Raw genomic sequence first — 18,560 nt, forward strand, 5'->3', positions numbered from 1 at the left:
TGTACTCATAAAGCTAGGATTTAAAAATATGTGAATGAATATTAAAAATATTAAGGAAAACAGGAACATGTCTAGGAGAACTGTTAGGGACCTACAAAGTCAAGGCCTGAATACATCATATCTGACATTTTTGTTTGTTTGCTTGTCCCTCCCTCTTTTGAACGGGGATAAAGGAGATGATTTATTTTAAATACCCAACAGGTTTTTAAGCATATAGTTTAGAAGGAAATTAATAGAGGGAAACTGTCAGAGAACCAGGATGTCATCTATATCTTAGGGGTTATGAAATATGCTTACAGGTTCAGGCTGTAAGCTTGGGTGGCTCAGTCGATTAAGTGTCCGGCTTCAGCTCAGGTCGTGATCTCACTGTTGGGCTCCAGCCCTGCGCCAGCGCAGAGCCTGCTTGAGATCCTCTGTCTCCTTCTGTCTCTGCCCCTTCCCTGCTCACGCATGTGCTCTCTCTCTTTCTCTCTCAAAAATAAACATTAAAAAAAAATCTGCTTACAGGTTAGTAGGCAGGAGGAGTCTTGGAGATAGTACACAAATTCCAAGTTGTTATGCATTATTAAAATGCATGAAACCGGGGCGCCTGGGTGGCGCAGTCGTTAAGCGTCCGACTTCAGCCAGGTCACGATCTCGCAGTCTGTGAGTTCAAGCCCCGCGTCAGGCTCTGGGCTGATGGCTCAGAGCCTGGAGCCTGTTTCCGATTCTGTGTCTCCCTCTCTCTCTGCCCCTCCCCCATTCATGCTCTGTCTCTCTCTGTCCCAAAAATAAAATAAACGTTGAAAAAAAAAATTAAAAAAAAAATAAATAAATAATAAAATGCATGAAACCTAAAATGTGTGAAGGTAGTGGTAAACCACTAAGGTGTGGGTAGATGCTTTGGTATTTTTACCTCAAATGTAGGAAAAGCCATGCTTCCCTTGGTAACCATGGAATTTATCTTCTCAAATAGATTCTGATAGTAAGCTCCAGAAAAAATTATAATTAAATAATAATTACTATTATTATAAATAATAATAACTGAAAACCATTTCTGCCTTGTTTCATTCTCTACTGTTTCCAAGAATTCTGAGTCACAAAAAAAAATCTTTTTATTTTTTTTATTTTTTTTCAACGTTTATTTCTTTTTTGGGGGGGACAGAGAGAGAGACAGAGTATGAATGGGGGAGGGGCAGAGAGAGAGGGAGACACAGAATCGGAAACAGGCTCCAGGCTCCGAGCCATCCGCCCAGAGCCTGACGCGGGGCTCGAACTCACGGACCGCGAGATCGTGACCTGGCTGAAGTCGGACGCTTAACCGACTGCGCCACCCAGGCGCCCCAAAATAAAATCTTAAGTTAGAAAATTTTCAAAAATAGAAATGGCTTCAGAGAGAGTTTTTTTTAAAGTTCAAAAGCATTTGGTTTATCAGTTGAAAACAGTCATTGGATTCCATTTTTGTTGTTGTTTTCTTCCATCAAACAAATCTGACTCCTAGTGGTGTTAAGTCTTGTCTGTTCAACTGTACTTATAGTCTCCTTCCATGACTGGCATCATATTTTATTAATGGCAAACTTGCAAAGTAAGTTAAATGACTTGCCTAAATCTTTTTATGTTTATTTTTATTTTTGAGTAAGAAAAAGTGCAAGCTGGGAAGGGGTGGCGGGGGCGGGGGTGGGGGGGGTGGGTTGTGGACAGAGGATCCGAAGTGGGCTCTGCTCTAATAGCAGTGAGCCTGGAGGAGCCCAATGCAGGGCTCGATGTGGGGCTTGAACTTACGAACCATGAGATCATGACCTGTGCCAAAGTCGGACACTCAACCAGCTGAGCCACCCAGGTGCCCAACTTGCCTAGATCTTAAGGAAATCAGTAGGCTGTAGTCAGATGCTATACACAGTTGTTGGGGGTGGGGGAAAATTCCCCCTACTAATCTTGGTTCTTTGGGCTGGTCTAACAATTAAAATGACCCAAAATAGATTAATGGGAAGAAAAATTAATTTTGTACATATGGAGGTCTCATAGATATGGAACCTAAGAAATGACCAAAGCAGGCAGTTTATATACCTTTTAGAGAAAGAAACAATAAATTTGTGAAGAAATGACAAGACAAAGAACCTTAGTCTTGGCTACTAATTAGTGAAGAACTTAAGCAGAGTTTGTGTACATTGACTTCTAGGCCTTGAATTCTCTATCTCTGGTGATAAATGTTTTTTTTACCTCCTGGTACAGGAAGAGTACCTTTCACATGGGAAATTGACTTCCTGCTTCTGGGGGACAGAAAGGAGGGTCAGAATGTGCTTGCATTGGCTGTTTCTCAAGTAAACTTTAATTCAGAATTATCAGTGTGCTACTTTGACGTATTTGGGGGCAGCCTGCCACAATCCCCATCTAGTCTAATTCTCTATTTCCTAAAACTAGCTCCAAAAAAGAAGAAAAATATATTGGATTTTTAGGTGGAATTTAGACTCTGGAAAGAGACCTGGATTAGAGTCTGTTTCTGTTTAACCTTATGCATAGCCCTCTAAGTCTGTTTCTCCATGTTCAAAGTGTGAAGAATAATAGTGCCTAATTTGTAGGATTGTTTTGAGGAATAAATAAAATAATGCATGTCAGATACTTAGCACTGTGTCTGGGCTATAGTTAGTACCCAACATACGGTTTAAAAAAAAAAAATTCCTGCATGCATGTGAGTCTATGTTCTACATCTTTTTTTTTTTTTTTTCTCTTTTTACTCTTTGGGTACTTCAGTCTCCTGAGGTTTTCCATAGAATAAGCCTGGCAAGTCCTCCTGAAGCCAGTGTCAGGTAACATCTAGAAACTTTCCCTAAGGCAGAATCATTTGGCTGAAAATAGCCCAGGGGAGTAGATACATGGAGAATACGAAATTGACATGTTTTTAACAGAATTTTCTCTTTACATGCTTTTTTTTTTCCTTTTTAAATAGTGCCTTTGAAGATGAGACAATGAAGCTTCGACAGCTGAAACTAGATAATCAGGTGAGCAAATCAGGAGTCTCCCTCCTGTTTTGAAATAAGTGAACAACTATACTGACTATGATGATGATGCATCTGCTGATGCAGAGTCTTGAACTCTGAAGTCTTGGCAGGGTCATGGAAAGAAGACAGGAAAGGGAAAGGTTCTGATGTTGTAACTAAGCAGTGCTGAACCAAGGCCCTGGGCTCTGGCAAGACCCAACTGCCTTCAGGAGCACAGTGATAAAACTGGCCTTGGATTTATAGTCACTGGAAATTCCTTGGCACCTTTCCTAAGAATTAGAAGAATGTTAACATTGTATTTCTGTATAGTAATTTGGTCCTGCTGCCTTAAATATGTCTCTACATTGTACTTTCATTGAACTACAAGAATGAACTACAATTTCACGGAATTTTATTCAATTTCATTGAACTACAATGTTTTTCTCATTCTCAAATACAGATCTGAGCATGCTGCTGTGCCTGCTTAAAACCCCGATTGCTTACAGCACAGTTTTCTTCACAGCACTGGTCCCAGTGTTCAGTTACACATTCATTCTTTTCTTCAGTGATTTGATTTATGTTTGTTTCCTCCACTACGCTAAGCTCCATGAGAATAGGAGTCAAGTCTGTTTATGATGACCAGAAGTTCCCAGCATAGGGCTGGGCACATAATAATCCTTCGTTAAATATTTGAAGGAAGGAAGGAATAAATGGACACTTGTGTGTCGTTATATGCTATGATCATCATTGTTAGTCAGCTTAGAACCTATGCCCAACATATTTTGCTTTCATTTGAGCATGTTTTCTAATTTAGGACATTCTATAGCTCTAGTCTTCCCATGTAGTGTCTAGACTCTAGGTGACTAAACATACCTCTAAAATTTTGCCTATTTATGTTAATGTTGGAATTAATAATGGGACTTCTAGTGTAATAAGTTGCTTTAAAGGTGGACTCATTAAAAACTGGGGAAGAGGTCTCTTTGGGGCATGTGGGGATGTGCAGGCCTACTCTCCATAGGGCAAGGCCCCTGTGGGTTGGAACGCCACGCTGGCCCCAGGAACGGCACTGGTGCTTGTGCTCATGTGTGGCCACCCCTGAATGGCACCTTCTGAGTCTTCATGGTGATGGCAGAAACTGTCATCACATTCCACTGACACTCAAGTCACCAAATGTTGGGGTCTAGTCTCCTCACGTGCAGCTGGAAGGGAAATGTTGCCCAGTGGTCTTCAGAGACCCCCTGTATGCAAGCCTGTGCCACCATAGGAGACATTTGGCTTCTAGGTGGCCGTGGTGGCCTCCATCATCAGCTGTGCCATCATCCTGCTTAGGCCCTAGCCCTCTTCACATGCTGCATCGTGAAGTATGCAGAGAGGAGCAGCCACGGTTCTTGGACAGGGTGGCCCGGCTGTGGCTCCACCCATCTAGTTCTGTCACCTTCAAGGTCTAAATAGCAACAGAGGCCTGTCTGGAGCCACCTGGCTAGGCACAGGACAACCACAGCTTCTCCACCCCTGGCAAGGGCCCCAGAGGGCTGGCTGGCAGGGACAAGTACCACTGGGCCTAGCGCTCTGGGCCCCAGCTGTCCTGGGCTCTCCCTGCACCCAGGTGAACACACGACAGAGCTTGCCTGTCCCTGGGCCATTGTGGGAGTGCTTGTGCAGCCTGATATTCAAGCCCACCCTCCACGTGGGGAGGGCCAAGTGAACCCCAACAGCCTGGCACCTGTATCTTGGCATGTGTCGGTGAAATCCACTTTGGGGCTTAGGGATCCCCAGGGCACGTGGGCTTGGAAGGCTGGGGACCCCAACATGAGTGACCTGTCCTGGGGGAGCCTGGCTGTAGCACTTTTTATAAGTAGGCTTCCTTGAAACCTCTGCTGAGGTTAATATACCAGCTGTATCCTCCCTCCAACCTGCTTCCTTTAAAGAGACACAGGGACATCTTAAGCAAGTCTAGTGTTGCACAGCCAAGCAGGAAAATGGCAAAAAAAACTTCTCAGCAATTACAGGTGGTTGTCTCAGCATTTTCCTTTGCGAGGCAGGCTGCCTCTAAACAGAGACCCATCGAGTGTTGTGCACACATCTGTAAAGTTGCCGGGTAAAGGGTGTGAAATAAACAATCCTTTCAAATACTGGGAAAACATAAACTAAAACTAGGAAGGAAACTAATCTAACTGGGATCATGGGGAAAATTCTGATTATATATATATATTTCTACTTATACTTACCTCCCCACCACACACAAAAGAGATTGAAATACTTGAGATGGGCCCTTTATTTTCTATATTCCATTGCGTAGCAAACTCTATTTAGGGAGATGTGCCCATAAAATTGTAGATCTTTGTTTGATTTATTTTTATAAGGCTAACTGGTACATACTGTGCTAGCATCTAAAATCTATGGTCATCTATGAAATAACATAGTAGATGTAAGTTTTTGAATTTTGAAGTTTTTGAATTTTGTATAGAGATATATTTTCTTTTATTTTAAAAGCATGGATTCCGGTAATACAGAAAAGATATTTCATGAACAGTCTCTCCCTCTCTATATGGCTTAGTTCTTTACCAGAGGCTGTCACTAACTTCTAATGTATCTTTCCAGAGGTGGTCAATGAATATCAAGACATAAAATTTTGTAGAAGTATTTTAAAATTCAAAAATGTCCAGGCCTGATGTACAAATGGTGTTAAATAGTGTGCGAGAATACTGTAAGGGGCCTGAAATGCTGCCTTGGGCATAAGAAGGAGGTTGCTCAGCAGGGGGCAAGGGAATTTCCACAAATGCAAACTGAGTGTTCAAATGGCCTGTAACAAAGGCAGCACTACAGAATGAATAAAACATAGGGCTGGGAATCAGAAGCCTTTGGTTCTAGTTTTTAGTCTGCCATTAATTAGCTATGTAATCTTAGAGAAGATTCTTTTTAATACTTTTTTAGTGTTTATTTTTGAGAGAGAGAAAGAGAGAGACAGAGCATGAGCAGGGGAGGGGCAGAAAGAGGGAGACACAGAATCTGAAGCAGGCTCCAGGCTCTGAGCCGTCAGCACAGAGCTTGACACGGGGCTCAAACTCACGAACTGTGAGATCATGACCTGAGCTGAAGTCGGACCCTTAACCGACTGAGCCACCCAGGTGCTCCTGATTTTAGGTAAGATTCTTAAACTCTGGGGCCCACTATTTTATCTGTAGAGTGGGGTCAGACTGGATAACAGAATGTTAGATAGGATCTTAGACTAAGTTAGAGCTGAGATGGAAGTACATTGAGGAAGGCTAGGTTGCTGCTCGGTCTGGGCCTCACAGGCTGGTAGGATCTTGATGGCTCACAGTCCAGGGCCTGCCAACCTACCTGAGGTGTACCATGTGCTCCCATCCATGAGAGTGGCTTACTGTGGCAGTGATTATCAGTGGAGGTGGGAGAGCCTAGGGAACCTTATTCTCCCCACACCTGCCTGAAGTATACAGTAGATTAACCTCTTAGGAGTCCTGCTTTGGGAATGTTCCCATGGTTGAGTCATTGGTCATGAATTTTGTAGGATGAGAGATAGTTTGATAAGAGCAGCCAGAGGTCATAAGTCTCATGAGGATTGGTTCATACTAACCAATTTCATAAGTGATGAACCTAAGCCAGGGGATTAATTTATTAATTTCTAATGAACTATATACCAGAATCAGCTGGTCATCACATTCCTATCTGCGGGAGGTTTGCAATTATTAAAGTGGCCTGGTAAGTTTGAAATCAGAGCAAGTGGAGTCTGTAAAATGATATCTACAGTAAATATCATTGTGTGAAGGTATAATTAATTCATCTCTACTAAAGGGATACACCTGCCAACAGAATGAGATATGTGAGTATCTGGCCAGGCCACTCGCTGCCTTGTATAGTACGAGAGAAACAAGGTAACTCTTGCTCTAAGTTTTATCCTACCTTATTTCCACACTGACCATTTTCCTTCTCTTAACTCATTCTTTCATCATCCATGTTTCAGTAGTACTGAGCAGGTTTGCTTCTTTCATATCTGTCTTTTTTCCCTGATAGTATAATCTTAGTATTTAATGTTTGAAAATCCTAGATTCACAGATAATTTACACATGGCTGTTTTTGTCCTATATAGGTTTTTGAACAGCTTTATTGAGGTCTAATTCACACACGGTAAATATACACCCAGTTAAAGTGTACACATGAAGGTTGCCTGGGTGGCTCAGTTGATCATCTGGCTCTTGATCTTGGCTCAGGTCATGAGCTCACGGTTTGTGGGTTCAAGCCCCGTGTCGAGCTCTGTGTTGGTGGTATGGAGCTGCTTGGGTTCTCTTTCTCTCCTGCTCTCTCTGCCCTTCCCCCACTCACACACACCCTCTCTCTCTCAAAATAAATAAACTTTGAGAAAAAAGTGTACAAATGATTTTTAGACCTCATATAAAATGGAATCATATAATATGTAGTCATTTGTGTCTGGCCCCTTTACTTAGGAAAATGTTCATCCATGTTGTCACATGTATCACTGCTGCAGTCCTTTTTATTGTTGAATAACATTCCTAGTTGTGGATACTCCACATTTCATTTATCTATTCATCAGATGATGGACATTTGCATTGTTTTCACTCTTGGGCTATTACAAATAATGCTGCTCTGAACCTGTGTCTAAGTTTCTGTACAGACATACTTTCATCTCTCTTGTCTGATATACCTCAGGTAATAGGAGTGAGAGAATTCCTGGGTCATATGGTAACTCTGTTTAACATGTTAAGGAACTGCCAGACTGTCTTCAAAAGTCACTGAACCATTTTACACATTCCCACCAGCAATGTCTGGGGCCTCCAGCATCTCCACATCCTTGTCAGCACTTATTATTTTCTGTCTTTGATTACAGCCATTTGAGTTGCATTTCCCTAATGACTAATGATGTTGAGCATTAAAATGTACTTAGTGGCTCTTCGTATGTCCATTTGGAGACATGGAGAAAACCCATTTTTAAATTGGGTTATTGTCTTTTTGTTGTTAAATTATAAGAGTTCTTTATATAGTCTAGATCCAAGTTCTTTATCAGAAGTATCATTTGTGAATACTGTCTGCAATTTTTACTTTCTTAATGGTATTGGTTTCAGCATAAAGTTTTCATTTATTTTTTCTCCTGTCTCTTACACTTTTGGTGTCATATCTAAGAAACCATTGCTTACCCAAGGTTACCAAGATTTGCTCCTATGTTTTCTTCTAAGAGTCTTACACTTCCTATGATTTGCTTTGAGATAATTTTTATATATGGTGTAAGATGAGAGTCCAACTTTATTCTTTTGCATGTGGATATCCAGTTGTCCCAGTACCATTTATTGAAAAGGTATTCTTTCTCATTGAGTATATTTTGTTTTTATTTTTACTTGTTTCTCTAGGGTACTCACTTTTTTTTTCAGGGTATGTGAACTCCTTAGCTGGCTACAGATTGTAAAGATTTTTAGATTCTTCCGGGGATGTTACTCAGCCACGGATGCACATTAGGTGGAGAACATTTATGCCATCTGGTGGACAAGGGATTGAAGTACAACATAGTCCCTTTTGGTCAGGTTGCTCATCTGTTTGTTCCTATCATTATAACAGAGGTGGTCATTCGCACACTGAATTGATATTTTAAGAAGTGTGATTTAGGGATTCCTGGGTGGTTCAGTTGGTTGAGCACCTGACTCTTGATTTTGGCTCAGGTCATGATCCCAGGGTCATGGGATTTAGTTCTGCATTGGGCTCTGTGCTCAGCATGGAGCCTTCTTAGGATTCTTTCACTCTCCCCCTTAGCCCTACTCTCTCTCTCTCTCTCTCTCTCTCTCTCTCTCTTTAAAATAAAAAAAAGAAAGAAGTGTGATTTAAAAATTTTAGTCTCGTCTTCTTTTGATCTCACTTTGTGTGCTAGGGAGATTAGTTATGTTTAGCCAAACTGTTAGATTGCAGGCAACCATTCTGATATTGCTGGTTGCCCCTTGTGGTCAGCTGGTCTGTTCCAGAAGTGTCATACTGTAACCAGCCCATCACTTCTAGGGAGTCTTTCTGGAAAATTGAGCATCAGTGAAGTCAGACTCTTACTAATTTGAGGCTTGCCTGAGCTTTATTATTTTATTGCATGAAGCCATTTGACGGAATCCCCCCTCCATCTAATCTCCTTTATTTCCTCATTTATTTTGGAATTACCATCCAATATTTTGCTCCCAGGGAGTGATAATAGGACATACCACTGCATTCTGGAAAAGATGGATTCTTTGAGTTATTCTTCAGTTTCCAAGGGAATTGGGAAATTTAAAGGTTTGGCTTATGTGACACTGAAGGTCCTGAAAGCAACGTATTTTAATTGCATATAGGGTATCAATCAGTCACCTGTGGCTCTCTTCCTGACTACCCATCCTTCTTTTAATATTGTAAAGAATCCTTTGTTTATGCAGCCTCATTTACAGCTTTTTAGGGAAGGTAAAACAAATGAAATATGAGTTGACATTGTTGCATTGAAGCTCAATTAACACCTGTCTCCCTCCTCCAAACTGTGTGAGGATGATTAGAATGCTAAATCAGGAGACACTTTTCACCAAAATAGCAATTTGCCCGCCAATATTTTATGATTTTTTTCTCGTTTAAAAATTTGGACAAGTGCTCGCTTCGGCAGCACATATACTAAAAATTTGGACAATAGTAGGTTATATTCAGTGCTATAATGTAGTAGTGGTGGCTACTACAATCTACAGTTGGTGTATTTCCCTCAAGTTGCTGATCTAAATAAGTGTGACTTGTGTTGAAGTTGATAGAGAAAGGCTTCACCAGATACACTGGTAGGATCACTGTGGCCAGGAGTCTGGTCTGCCCTTTACAGGTCTAAAAACTGGGTTTTGTCAGTGAACCTAATATAACCAGGTCCTTTGGCACAAACTCACACTGGTCAAACTCGCAACAGTCAGGTATGAAACCAGACACCAATTTATTAATATACAATGGGAACTCCAGCTCTTCCAGTGTATATTCATCTCTGCTGCTCATGCTTCCCTGCTCTGGGAACATGATACCTAAGAAATTAATTGAAAATTAGAATGCTGGTTGGTAAGAAGGGAATTTGAGGAAATGAAATTAGTAGTCCCAAGGGACATTTCATCAAGGCCATGAAGAAGCCCTTATATGGTTTCCTGTCCACAAACAGACTAAGGTCTCCCAGGAAATTGGATACTCTTGTCTACCAGATTCAACATTTCTCTGTCTTGGGACAGGTTGGATAACCTCTTTCAAATTCTTGGTCTTTGGCTGCTCTTTTCTGGACCACCAGCAGAATACCCCTTTCCTGTAGAGCATTTTTTCTTTACATATGTTAACAGAATGGATTGGCTGTGGCTTGCATCTTTGCTTCATCAATTGTTGCCAGTTATGAGACTATATGAGACTAGATAACTGTGGCCACATAGATGCGGCACTTTCTCATGTCTGTTATGTTTCATGTCCCATTTCTTCAGCCGGCTTACTTCCGATCCACTACGTAAGACTTCTCAGTTGCTAGAAGCAGCTCATTAGGGCCTTTTATGTATTTAGTGTTCCTTTTACATTAAGGTCCATCTATTCATATCAATTCATGAGTCTCAAAATAATCTGAGAAACTTCAGTTATTCCTTCCCAGCTTGCTCTAACCTTTATTCATTCTTGATGGAATAGTCCATTTTGGCACATTATCTTCGCTCCCTAGTCTTTTTTCTTATTCACGGGGTTGGGTAAAGAGTAGTTCTGTTTCTTCTGTGTCCTCTGAATTTATCTACAAGCTTTCATCAGCCCAGTTGAGGGAAAACATACATCCTTTTCTACTGATTGTCTCACCCCGTGGAGTAACTCTTCTTCTGGTGGCACTTTTTATTTTTTTTTTTAATTTTTTTTTCAACGTTTATTTATTTTTGGGACAGAGAGAGACAGAGCATGAACGGGGGAGGGGAAGAGAGAGAGGGAGACACAGAATCGGAAACAGGCTCCAGGCTCTGAGCCATCAGCCCAGAGCCTGACGCGGGGCTCGAACTCACAGACCGCGAGATCGTGACCTGGCTGAAGTTGGACGCTTAACCGACTGCGCCACCCAGGCGCCCCTCGTGGCACTTTTTAAAAGCGTATCAGTGAAAAAAAGTAAATAGACAGCTTTCTGCCTAAGAAACAATAAAGTAGGTTATAATATCTTTGCTTTAAAATCATGGTTTACTTTTTTTTAGCTTGGGGCTTAGCACTTTCCTATTCTGAGATATCCCAGATCCATAATAATTTCCAGGTATTATAATCTCTTATTTGTCAAAGCTTAAAAATAATATATGTGCTAGTATCTTCCTTTTCATCATGTTGGGTTTTTTTTTCTCAGAGTTTCTCATACTTTTTTCCTGACTTTCCTTGCTACCATATTCTCTATCACTTTTATCCATAAAATTGATTGCTTTCTATTTAGAATGTCCCGACTGAAAGTTTTCTTCCCCCTCTTTATCCTTGGTTCTGATTTGTTTTATTTCTAATTATGTAAAAATGAGCAAGAAAGGAAAAGCCACTGCTCCGTAGTTGATTAAAATATGGAAATAATTTGAAGTTTAGAGGATACGAAGTTTTATGTTTTTTCAATTATAAAAGTTAGAAAATTTAGAAAATACAAAAACTAGAAAAAGGAAAAAAAAATCCATAATCTACCACCCAAAGAAATCACCATTACTATGTTTCTTTATCTTTTCTCCTATGCACGTTTATGTATTTTAAACTTGTGATCGTGCTTTGATAATAATATGATAATTACTGTAAATATTTTATATTTATTTTTTTTTTCAACTTTTTTTTTTTTTTTTTTTTTTTGGACAGAGAGAGACAGAGCATGAACGGGGGAGGGGCCGAGAGAGAGAGAGACACAGAATCGGAAACAGGCTCCAGGCTCTGAGCCATCAGCCCAGAGCCCGACGCGGGGCTCGAGCTCACGGACCGCGAGATCGTGACCTGGCTGAAGTCGGACGCTTAACCGACTGCGCCACCCAGGCGCCCCCTATATTTATTTATTTTTGAGAAACAGAGTGAGACAAAGTATGAGTGGGGGAGGGGCAGAGAGAGAAGGAGACACAGAATCTGAAGTAGGCTCCGGGCTCTGAGCAAGTGGTCAGCACAGAGCCTGATGCGGGGCTCGAACCCACAAACTGTGAGATCATGACCTGAGCTGAAGTCGGATGCTCAACCAACTGTCACCCAGGTGCCCCATAATTACTATAAATATTTTAAATAGACTTGGATCACCACCTCAGCTTGGCTAGAAATGCATTTGTATCATTTTAAATAGATCTTTAAAGGTGTTTGGTAAATATATAGTAAACAAAATGAGTGACTCATTGTCCTTCTCTGTGCCTCAGTGTTGCCATGTCTCAAGCAGGAGAAATTAATTCACAAGAGGTTTGTGAGGATTAGTGAAAAACTGTAAATGTTCGAAGCAGCTAGGTCCTGTCATAACTCTTCTGGCTATAATATCACAATTTTTTCCTAGAGAGCACTGCTGGAGAAGAAGCAGAGAAAAAAGCGCCTTGAGCCACTCATGGTACAGCCAAATCCAGAAGCAAGGCTACGTCGATCAAAGCCAAGAGGTAGCGAGGAGCAAACTCCTTTGGTGGAACCTCATACCCCACAGAATGATGTCATCCTACATGGTGTGTGTTTAGGCAGCACCTCTTCCCACTAGGGTATAGTTTTCACAAACCTAGGAGAAGGCAGGAGGATTTTCAGATGGACCAGAGGGACAATTATTAGCATCGTTACTAGGTACCTTCATAAATCTTTTAATTACATTCTGGATCTTTGAGTTAAAATAAAAGCCATAGATTAATCAGTGGAAGATATGTTGAAGTTCGTGTCTACCCTAGAACTGTTGCTTTCATTGCCAAATGAATTAGTCCAGAATGGCCTATTTGAGGAAGGGATTGTCTTGATTGTTGCATCATGACAGAGTTAACCATGAAGCCAGGAGTAGTAGAGACCATCCATTCTTCCAATAGATAGGACTCAACGGACCATGTGAGATGGTGAGCTGGTGAGATGGTGAGATGGTGACTTGGACAGGATCTGAACTTTGGAGGACCTACTTTGTTTTCATGGTCTCGTTCTTTAGTTTCTAAAGCATACAACCAAGTACATTTTATTTAGTGACAGTCACAATGTTAATAACTTGAACACCAGGCCTGAGTTACTTTATTAACAAATATCTGTGTGAATGTTAAGGAAGGAGAAGCAAAATGGTTTGGTGGTTCTTAATTCGATCACATACACCAAAACCACCAGCTGAATAATGGATACTATTTTCCTCTTTTTTCCTTTCTTTTGGACCATAGGCATTGATGGTCCAGCTGCCTTTTTGAAGCCAGATGCTCAAGATTTGGAAACCAAACTTCATGTTCTTTCAGTAGGCTCTTCTGCTACAGAAGAGGATACCGAAGGAAGTGTTGATGGGGAAAGCACTATGGATACTGCGCCTAAGCCAGATCTCCAGGAGATTCTCCAAAAACATGGTGAGGATTGGTAATGATTGTAAGGCAGTCAATCACCTTAGCCACGTATAACTTTTCCTTTCCTTTTTTTCATTGTTGGTTAACAATCTACATGATTCAAAACTGCTTGGGGGGCGAATGGGTGGCTCAGTTGGTTAAGTGTCTGACTCTTGATTTCAGCTCAGGTCATGATCCCAGGGCCATGGGATCAAGCCCCACGTTGGGTTCTGTGCTGATGGTCATCAGCCTGCTTGGGATCCTTTCTGCCCCTCCCCTGCTTATGCTCTCTCACTCTCTCTCTCAAAATAAATAAATAAACATTTTTTTAAAAAACAAAAAACAAAATTGCTTGGAATGTGGCTTCTGGCTTTACAGAGGTAATTTCTGAGAACTGACCATTGTCAACCATAGTATTTATCCTGTTGCTTGAGAAAAATAAAATAATTAAATATATATTAGAAGCATTAGCTACTATATGTGACTATTTCTTTTTGATATTTTATTTTTAAGATTTTATTTATTTTTAGAGTAGTGACAAAAATTTATTAAAAAAATTTTTTTTTCATATATAATTTATTGTCAAATTGGTTTCCATGCAACACCCAGTGTTGGTTTCCATACAACACCCAACAGGTGCCCTCCTCAATGCCCATCACCCACTTTCCCCTCTCCCCCACCCCTCATTAACCCTCAGTTTGTTCTCAGTATTTAAGAGTCTCTTATGGATTGCCTCCTTCCCTCTCTGTAACTATTTTTCCCCCCTCCCCTCCCCTCCCCCATCCCCCATGGTCTTCTGTTAAATTTCTCAGGATCCACATAAGAGTGAAAACATATGTTAAATCTTTCTCTGCCTGACTTATTTCACTTAGCATAATACTCTCCAGTTCCATCCACATTGCTACAAATGGCCAGATTTCATTCTTTCTCATTGCCAAGTAGTATTCCATTATATATATAAACCACATCTTCTTTATCCATTCATCAGTTGATGGACATTTAGGCTCTTTCCATAATTTGGCTATTGTTGAAAGTGCTGCTATAAACATTGGGGTACAAGTGCCCCTATGCATCAGCACTCTTGTATCCCTTGGGTAAATTCCTAGCAGTGCTATTGCCGGGTCATAGGGTAGATCTATTTTTAATTTTTTGAGGAACCTCCACATTGTTTTCCAGAGTGGCTGCACCAGTTTTTATTCCCACCAACAGTACAAGAGGGTTCCCATTTCTCCACATCCTCTTCAGCATCTATAGTCTCCTGATTTGTTCATTTTAACCACTCTGACGGGTGTGAGGTGGTATCTCATTATGGTTTTGATTTGTATTTCCCTGATGAGTAGTGACGTTGAGCATCTTTTCATGAGCCCGTTGGCCATCTGGATGTCTTTAGAAAAGTGTCTATTCATGTCTTCTGCCCATTTCTTCACTGGATTGTTTTTTGGGTGTGGAGTTTGGTGAGTTCTTTATAGATTTTGGATAATAACCCTTTATCTGTTATGTCATTTGCAAATATCTTTTCCCATTCCATCAGTTGCCTTTTATTTTTGTTGATTGTTTCCTTTGCAGTGCAGAAGCTTTTTGTCTTGATGAGATCCCAATAGTTCATTTTTGCTTTTAATTCCCTTGCCTTTAGAGATGTATCGAGTAAGAAATTGATGTGGCTGAGGTCACACAGGTTTTTTCCTGCTTTCTCCTCTAGGGTTTTGATGGTTTCCTGTCTCACATTCAGGTCCTTCATCCATTTTGAGTTTATTTTTGTGTATGGTGTAAGAAAGTGGTCTAGTTTCACTCTTCTGCATGTTGCTGTCAAGTTCTCCCAGCACCATTTGTTAAAGAGGCTGTCTTTTTTCCATTGGATATTCTTTCCTGCTTTGTCAAAGATTAGTTGGCCATACATTTGTGGGTCCAATTCTGGAGTCTCTATTCTATTCCATTGGTCTATGTGTCTGTCTTTGTGTCAAAACCATACTGTCTTGATGATTACAGCTTTGTAGTAGAGGCTAAAGGCTGGGATTGTGATGCCTCCTGCTTTCATTTTCTTTTTCAATATTACTTTGGCTATTCGGGGTCTTTTGTGGTTCCATACAAATTTTAGGATTGCTGTTCTAGCTTCGAGAAGAATGCCAGTGCAATTTTGATTGGGATTGCATTGAATGTGTAGATTGCTTTGGGTAGTATTGACATTTTAACAATATTTATTCTTCCAATCCATGAGTATGGAATGTTTTTCCATTTCTTTGTATCTTTTTCAATTTCCTTCATAAGCTTTCTATAGTTTTCAGCATACAGATCTTTTACATCTTTGGTTAGGTTTATTCCTAGATATTTTATGATTTCTGGTGCAATTGTGAATGGGATCAGTTTCTTTATTTGTCTTTCTGTTGCTTCATTATCAGTGTATAAAAATGCAACTGATTTCTGTACATTAATTTTGTATCCTGCGACTTTGCTGAATGCATGTATCAGTTCTAGCAGACTTTTGGTGGAGTCTGTCGGGTTTTCCATGTATAATATCATGTCATCTGCAAAAAGTGAAAGCTTGACTTCATCTTTGTCAATTTTGATGCCTTTGATTTCATTTTGTTGTCTGATTGCTGATGCTAGAACTTCCAGCACTATGTTAAACAGCAGCGGTGAGAGTGGGCATCCCTGTCGTGTTCCTGATCTCAGGGGGAAAGCTCTCAGTTTTTCCCCATTGAGGATGATATTAGCTGTGGGCTTTTCATAAATGGCTTTTATGATGTTTAAGTATGTTCCTTCTATCCCGACTTTCTTGAGGGTCTTTATTAAGAAAGGATGCTGTATTTTGTTAAATGCTTTTTCTGTATCAATTGACAGGATCATATGGTTCTTATCTTTTGTTTTATTCATGTGATGTATCACATTGATTGATTTGTGAATGTTGAACCAGCCCTGCAGCCCAGGAATGAATCCCATTTGATCATGGTGCATAATTCTTATATGTGTTGAATTCGATTTGCTAGTATCTTGTTGAGAATTTTTGCATTCATATTCATCAGGGAGATTGGCCTGTAGTTCTCTTTTTTTGCTGGGTCTCTGGTTTGGGAATAAAAGTAATGCTGGCTTCATAGAATGAGTCTGGAAGTTTTCATTCCCTTTCTATTTTTTGGAACAGCTTGAGAAGGATAGGTATTATCTCTGCTTTAAATGTCTGGTAGAATTCCCCAGGGAAGCCATCTGGTTCTGGACTCTTATTTGTTGGGAGATTGTTGATAACTGATTCAATTTCTTCACTAGTTATGGGTCTGTTCAAATTTTCTATTTATTCCTGTTTGAGTTTTGGAAGTGTGGAATTTTTTTTCGTTTATTTATTTTTGAGAGACAGAGTGTGAGCGGGGGAGGGGCAGAGAGAGAAGGAGACACAGAATCTGAAGCAGGCTTCAGGCTCTGAGCTGTCAGCACAGAGCCCTACACAGGGCTTGAACTCACAAACTGTAGGATCATGACCTGAGCTGAAGTCGGACACTTAACCAACTGAGCCACCCAGGTGCCCCTTTTAAATTTTTTTTTAATATTTATTTTTGAAAGAGAGAGACAGAATATGAGTGGAAGAGGGGCAGACACACACACACACACACACACACACACACACACACACACAGAATCCGAAGCAGGATCAAGGCTCTGAGCTGTCAACACAGAGCCGGATGCAGGACTTGAGCCCACGAACTGCAAGATCATGACCTTGATCTTGCTGGACACTTAGCCAGCTGAAGCTAGACACTTAGCCAGCTGAGCCACCTGGCTCCCTTTAAGATATTATTTTTAAGTAATCTCTACACCCAGTGTTGGGATTGAACTCACAACCCCGAGATCAAGAATTGCATGCTCTACTGACTGAGCCAGCCAGGCAACATGACATTTTATTTGTAGTTCCCACTCCCTTCTTTTGACAAAGTTGCCACTCAGCACCCCTACTTGGCCTCCATTTCAGTTTATATTGATCTAGTGATAAGGGGAAAAACAAGTAACAGCTGAGCAGAAATACAAATTGTATCAAAATATCCTTAAGGGGCGCCTGGGTGGCGCAGTCGGTTAAGCGTCCGACTTCAGCCAGGTCACGATCTCGCGGTCCGTGAGTTCGAGCCCCGCATCAGGCTCTGGGCTGATGGCTCGGAGCCTGGAGCCTGTTTCCGATTCTGTGTCTCCCTCTCTCTCTGCCCCTCCCCCGTTCATGCTCTGTCTCTCTCTGTCCCAAAAATAAATAAACGTTGAAAAAAAAAATTAAAAAAAAAATATCCTTAAGCTAATACCTTACTAGAGCCAATACTTTTACTAGAGGCTACTTTCTGCTAGTTGGAGTTATCATTTCCATGGATATTCCCATACATTTTGGAGATCTCTTGTAGTTTATTTTCCTTCTTAGAAAAATAATTTTATAGTGGAAGGAATTAAGTGTCCTTTTTTCTGCTAAGAAGACTGAAATCGGTATGAATACATGTTTATCAGGTCCCTATTTTGTAATAGATGGACATCGTAGGTCCTGGGATGTGTGAAGCAGGAGATTCTACCACACAGTAGTAGAACAGATGTACACGCAAACAAATTCACATACTCATCTAAGAAACATGTATTGAGTATATACTATATATTAGGCATTGTTCTAGACACTTGGGCTACAATAGTAAACAAGGTTCCTGTCCTCCTGAAGTGTGTATTCTAATTGAGGCATCATGTACATAAATAGCCAACGGAGCATTGAGAGGGGTACCTAACCCAGAGCTGAAGGTTTGGAAAGCTTCCCAGAGAAAATGATGTCCAAGCTAGAGCATGATGCAGGAAGAGGTACTGGCCAGTTCAGAATGGCTAGAGCAGAGTATGAGGGGATAAGATGTGGGCAGAGGGATTAGAGAGGTGAGCCTGGAGGAGGGGTAAGTGGGCTCTGATCATATAGACCAGACTTATGTTCATATAAGCTGAGTTCTTTCTATAAAAATGGAATTTGCAAACATAGTACTAATGGAAGACATCCATATGATGGTGAGATCTGAAGAGTTTTACGCCTTTTTGCTACAAAAGAGAAAAAGGGTTAACATTTTAGAAAACAAAAGAAAAAATCCCCTTCACAAACTGAAGAATTTTTTTAAATAATAGCCTT

General features: G+C 40.7%; 1 protein-coding gene across 2 annotated transcripts in view; it reads left to right on the plus strand.

Annotated features, from left to right (window-relative positions):
* TULP3 (TUB like protein 3) overlaps positions 1-18,560 on the plus strand; it is a 66,474-nt gene that overhangs the window by 32,049 nt on the left and 15,865 nt on the right. For both annotated transcript variants that reach the window (XM_023256666.2, XM_023256667.1), the window contains 3 exons: positions 2,927-2,978; positions 12,451-12,610; positions 13,289-13,465. In XM_023256666.2, the coding sequence (XP_023112434.1) occupies positions 2,927-2,978; positions 12,451-12,610; positions 13,289-13,465 (389 nt within the window). The remainder of the gene's footprint in view (positions 1-2,926; positions 2,979-12,450; positions 12,611-13,288; positions 13,466-18,560) is intronic.

Source organism: Felis catus, chromosome B4 (genome assembly GCF_018350175.1).
Source record: "Felis catus isolate Fca126 chromosome B4, F.catus_Fca126_mat1.0, whole genome shotgun sequence".
Classification (NCBI taxonomy): Eukaryota; Metazoa; Chordata; class Mammalia; order Carnivora; family Felidae; genus Felis; species Felis catus.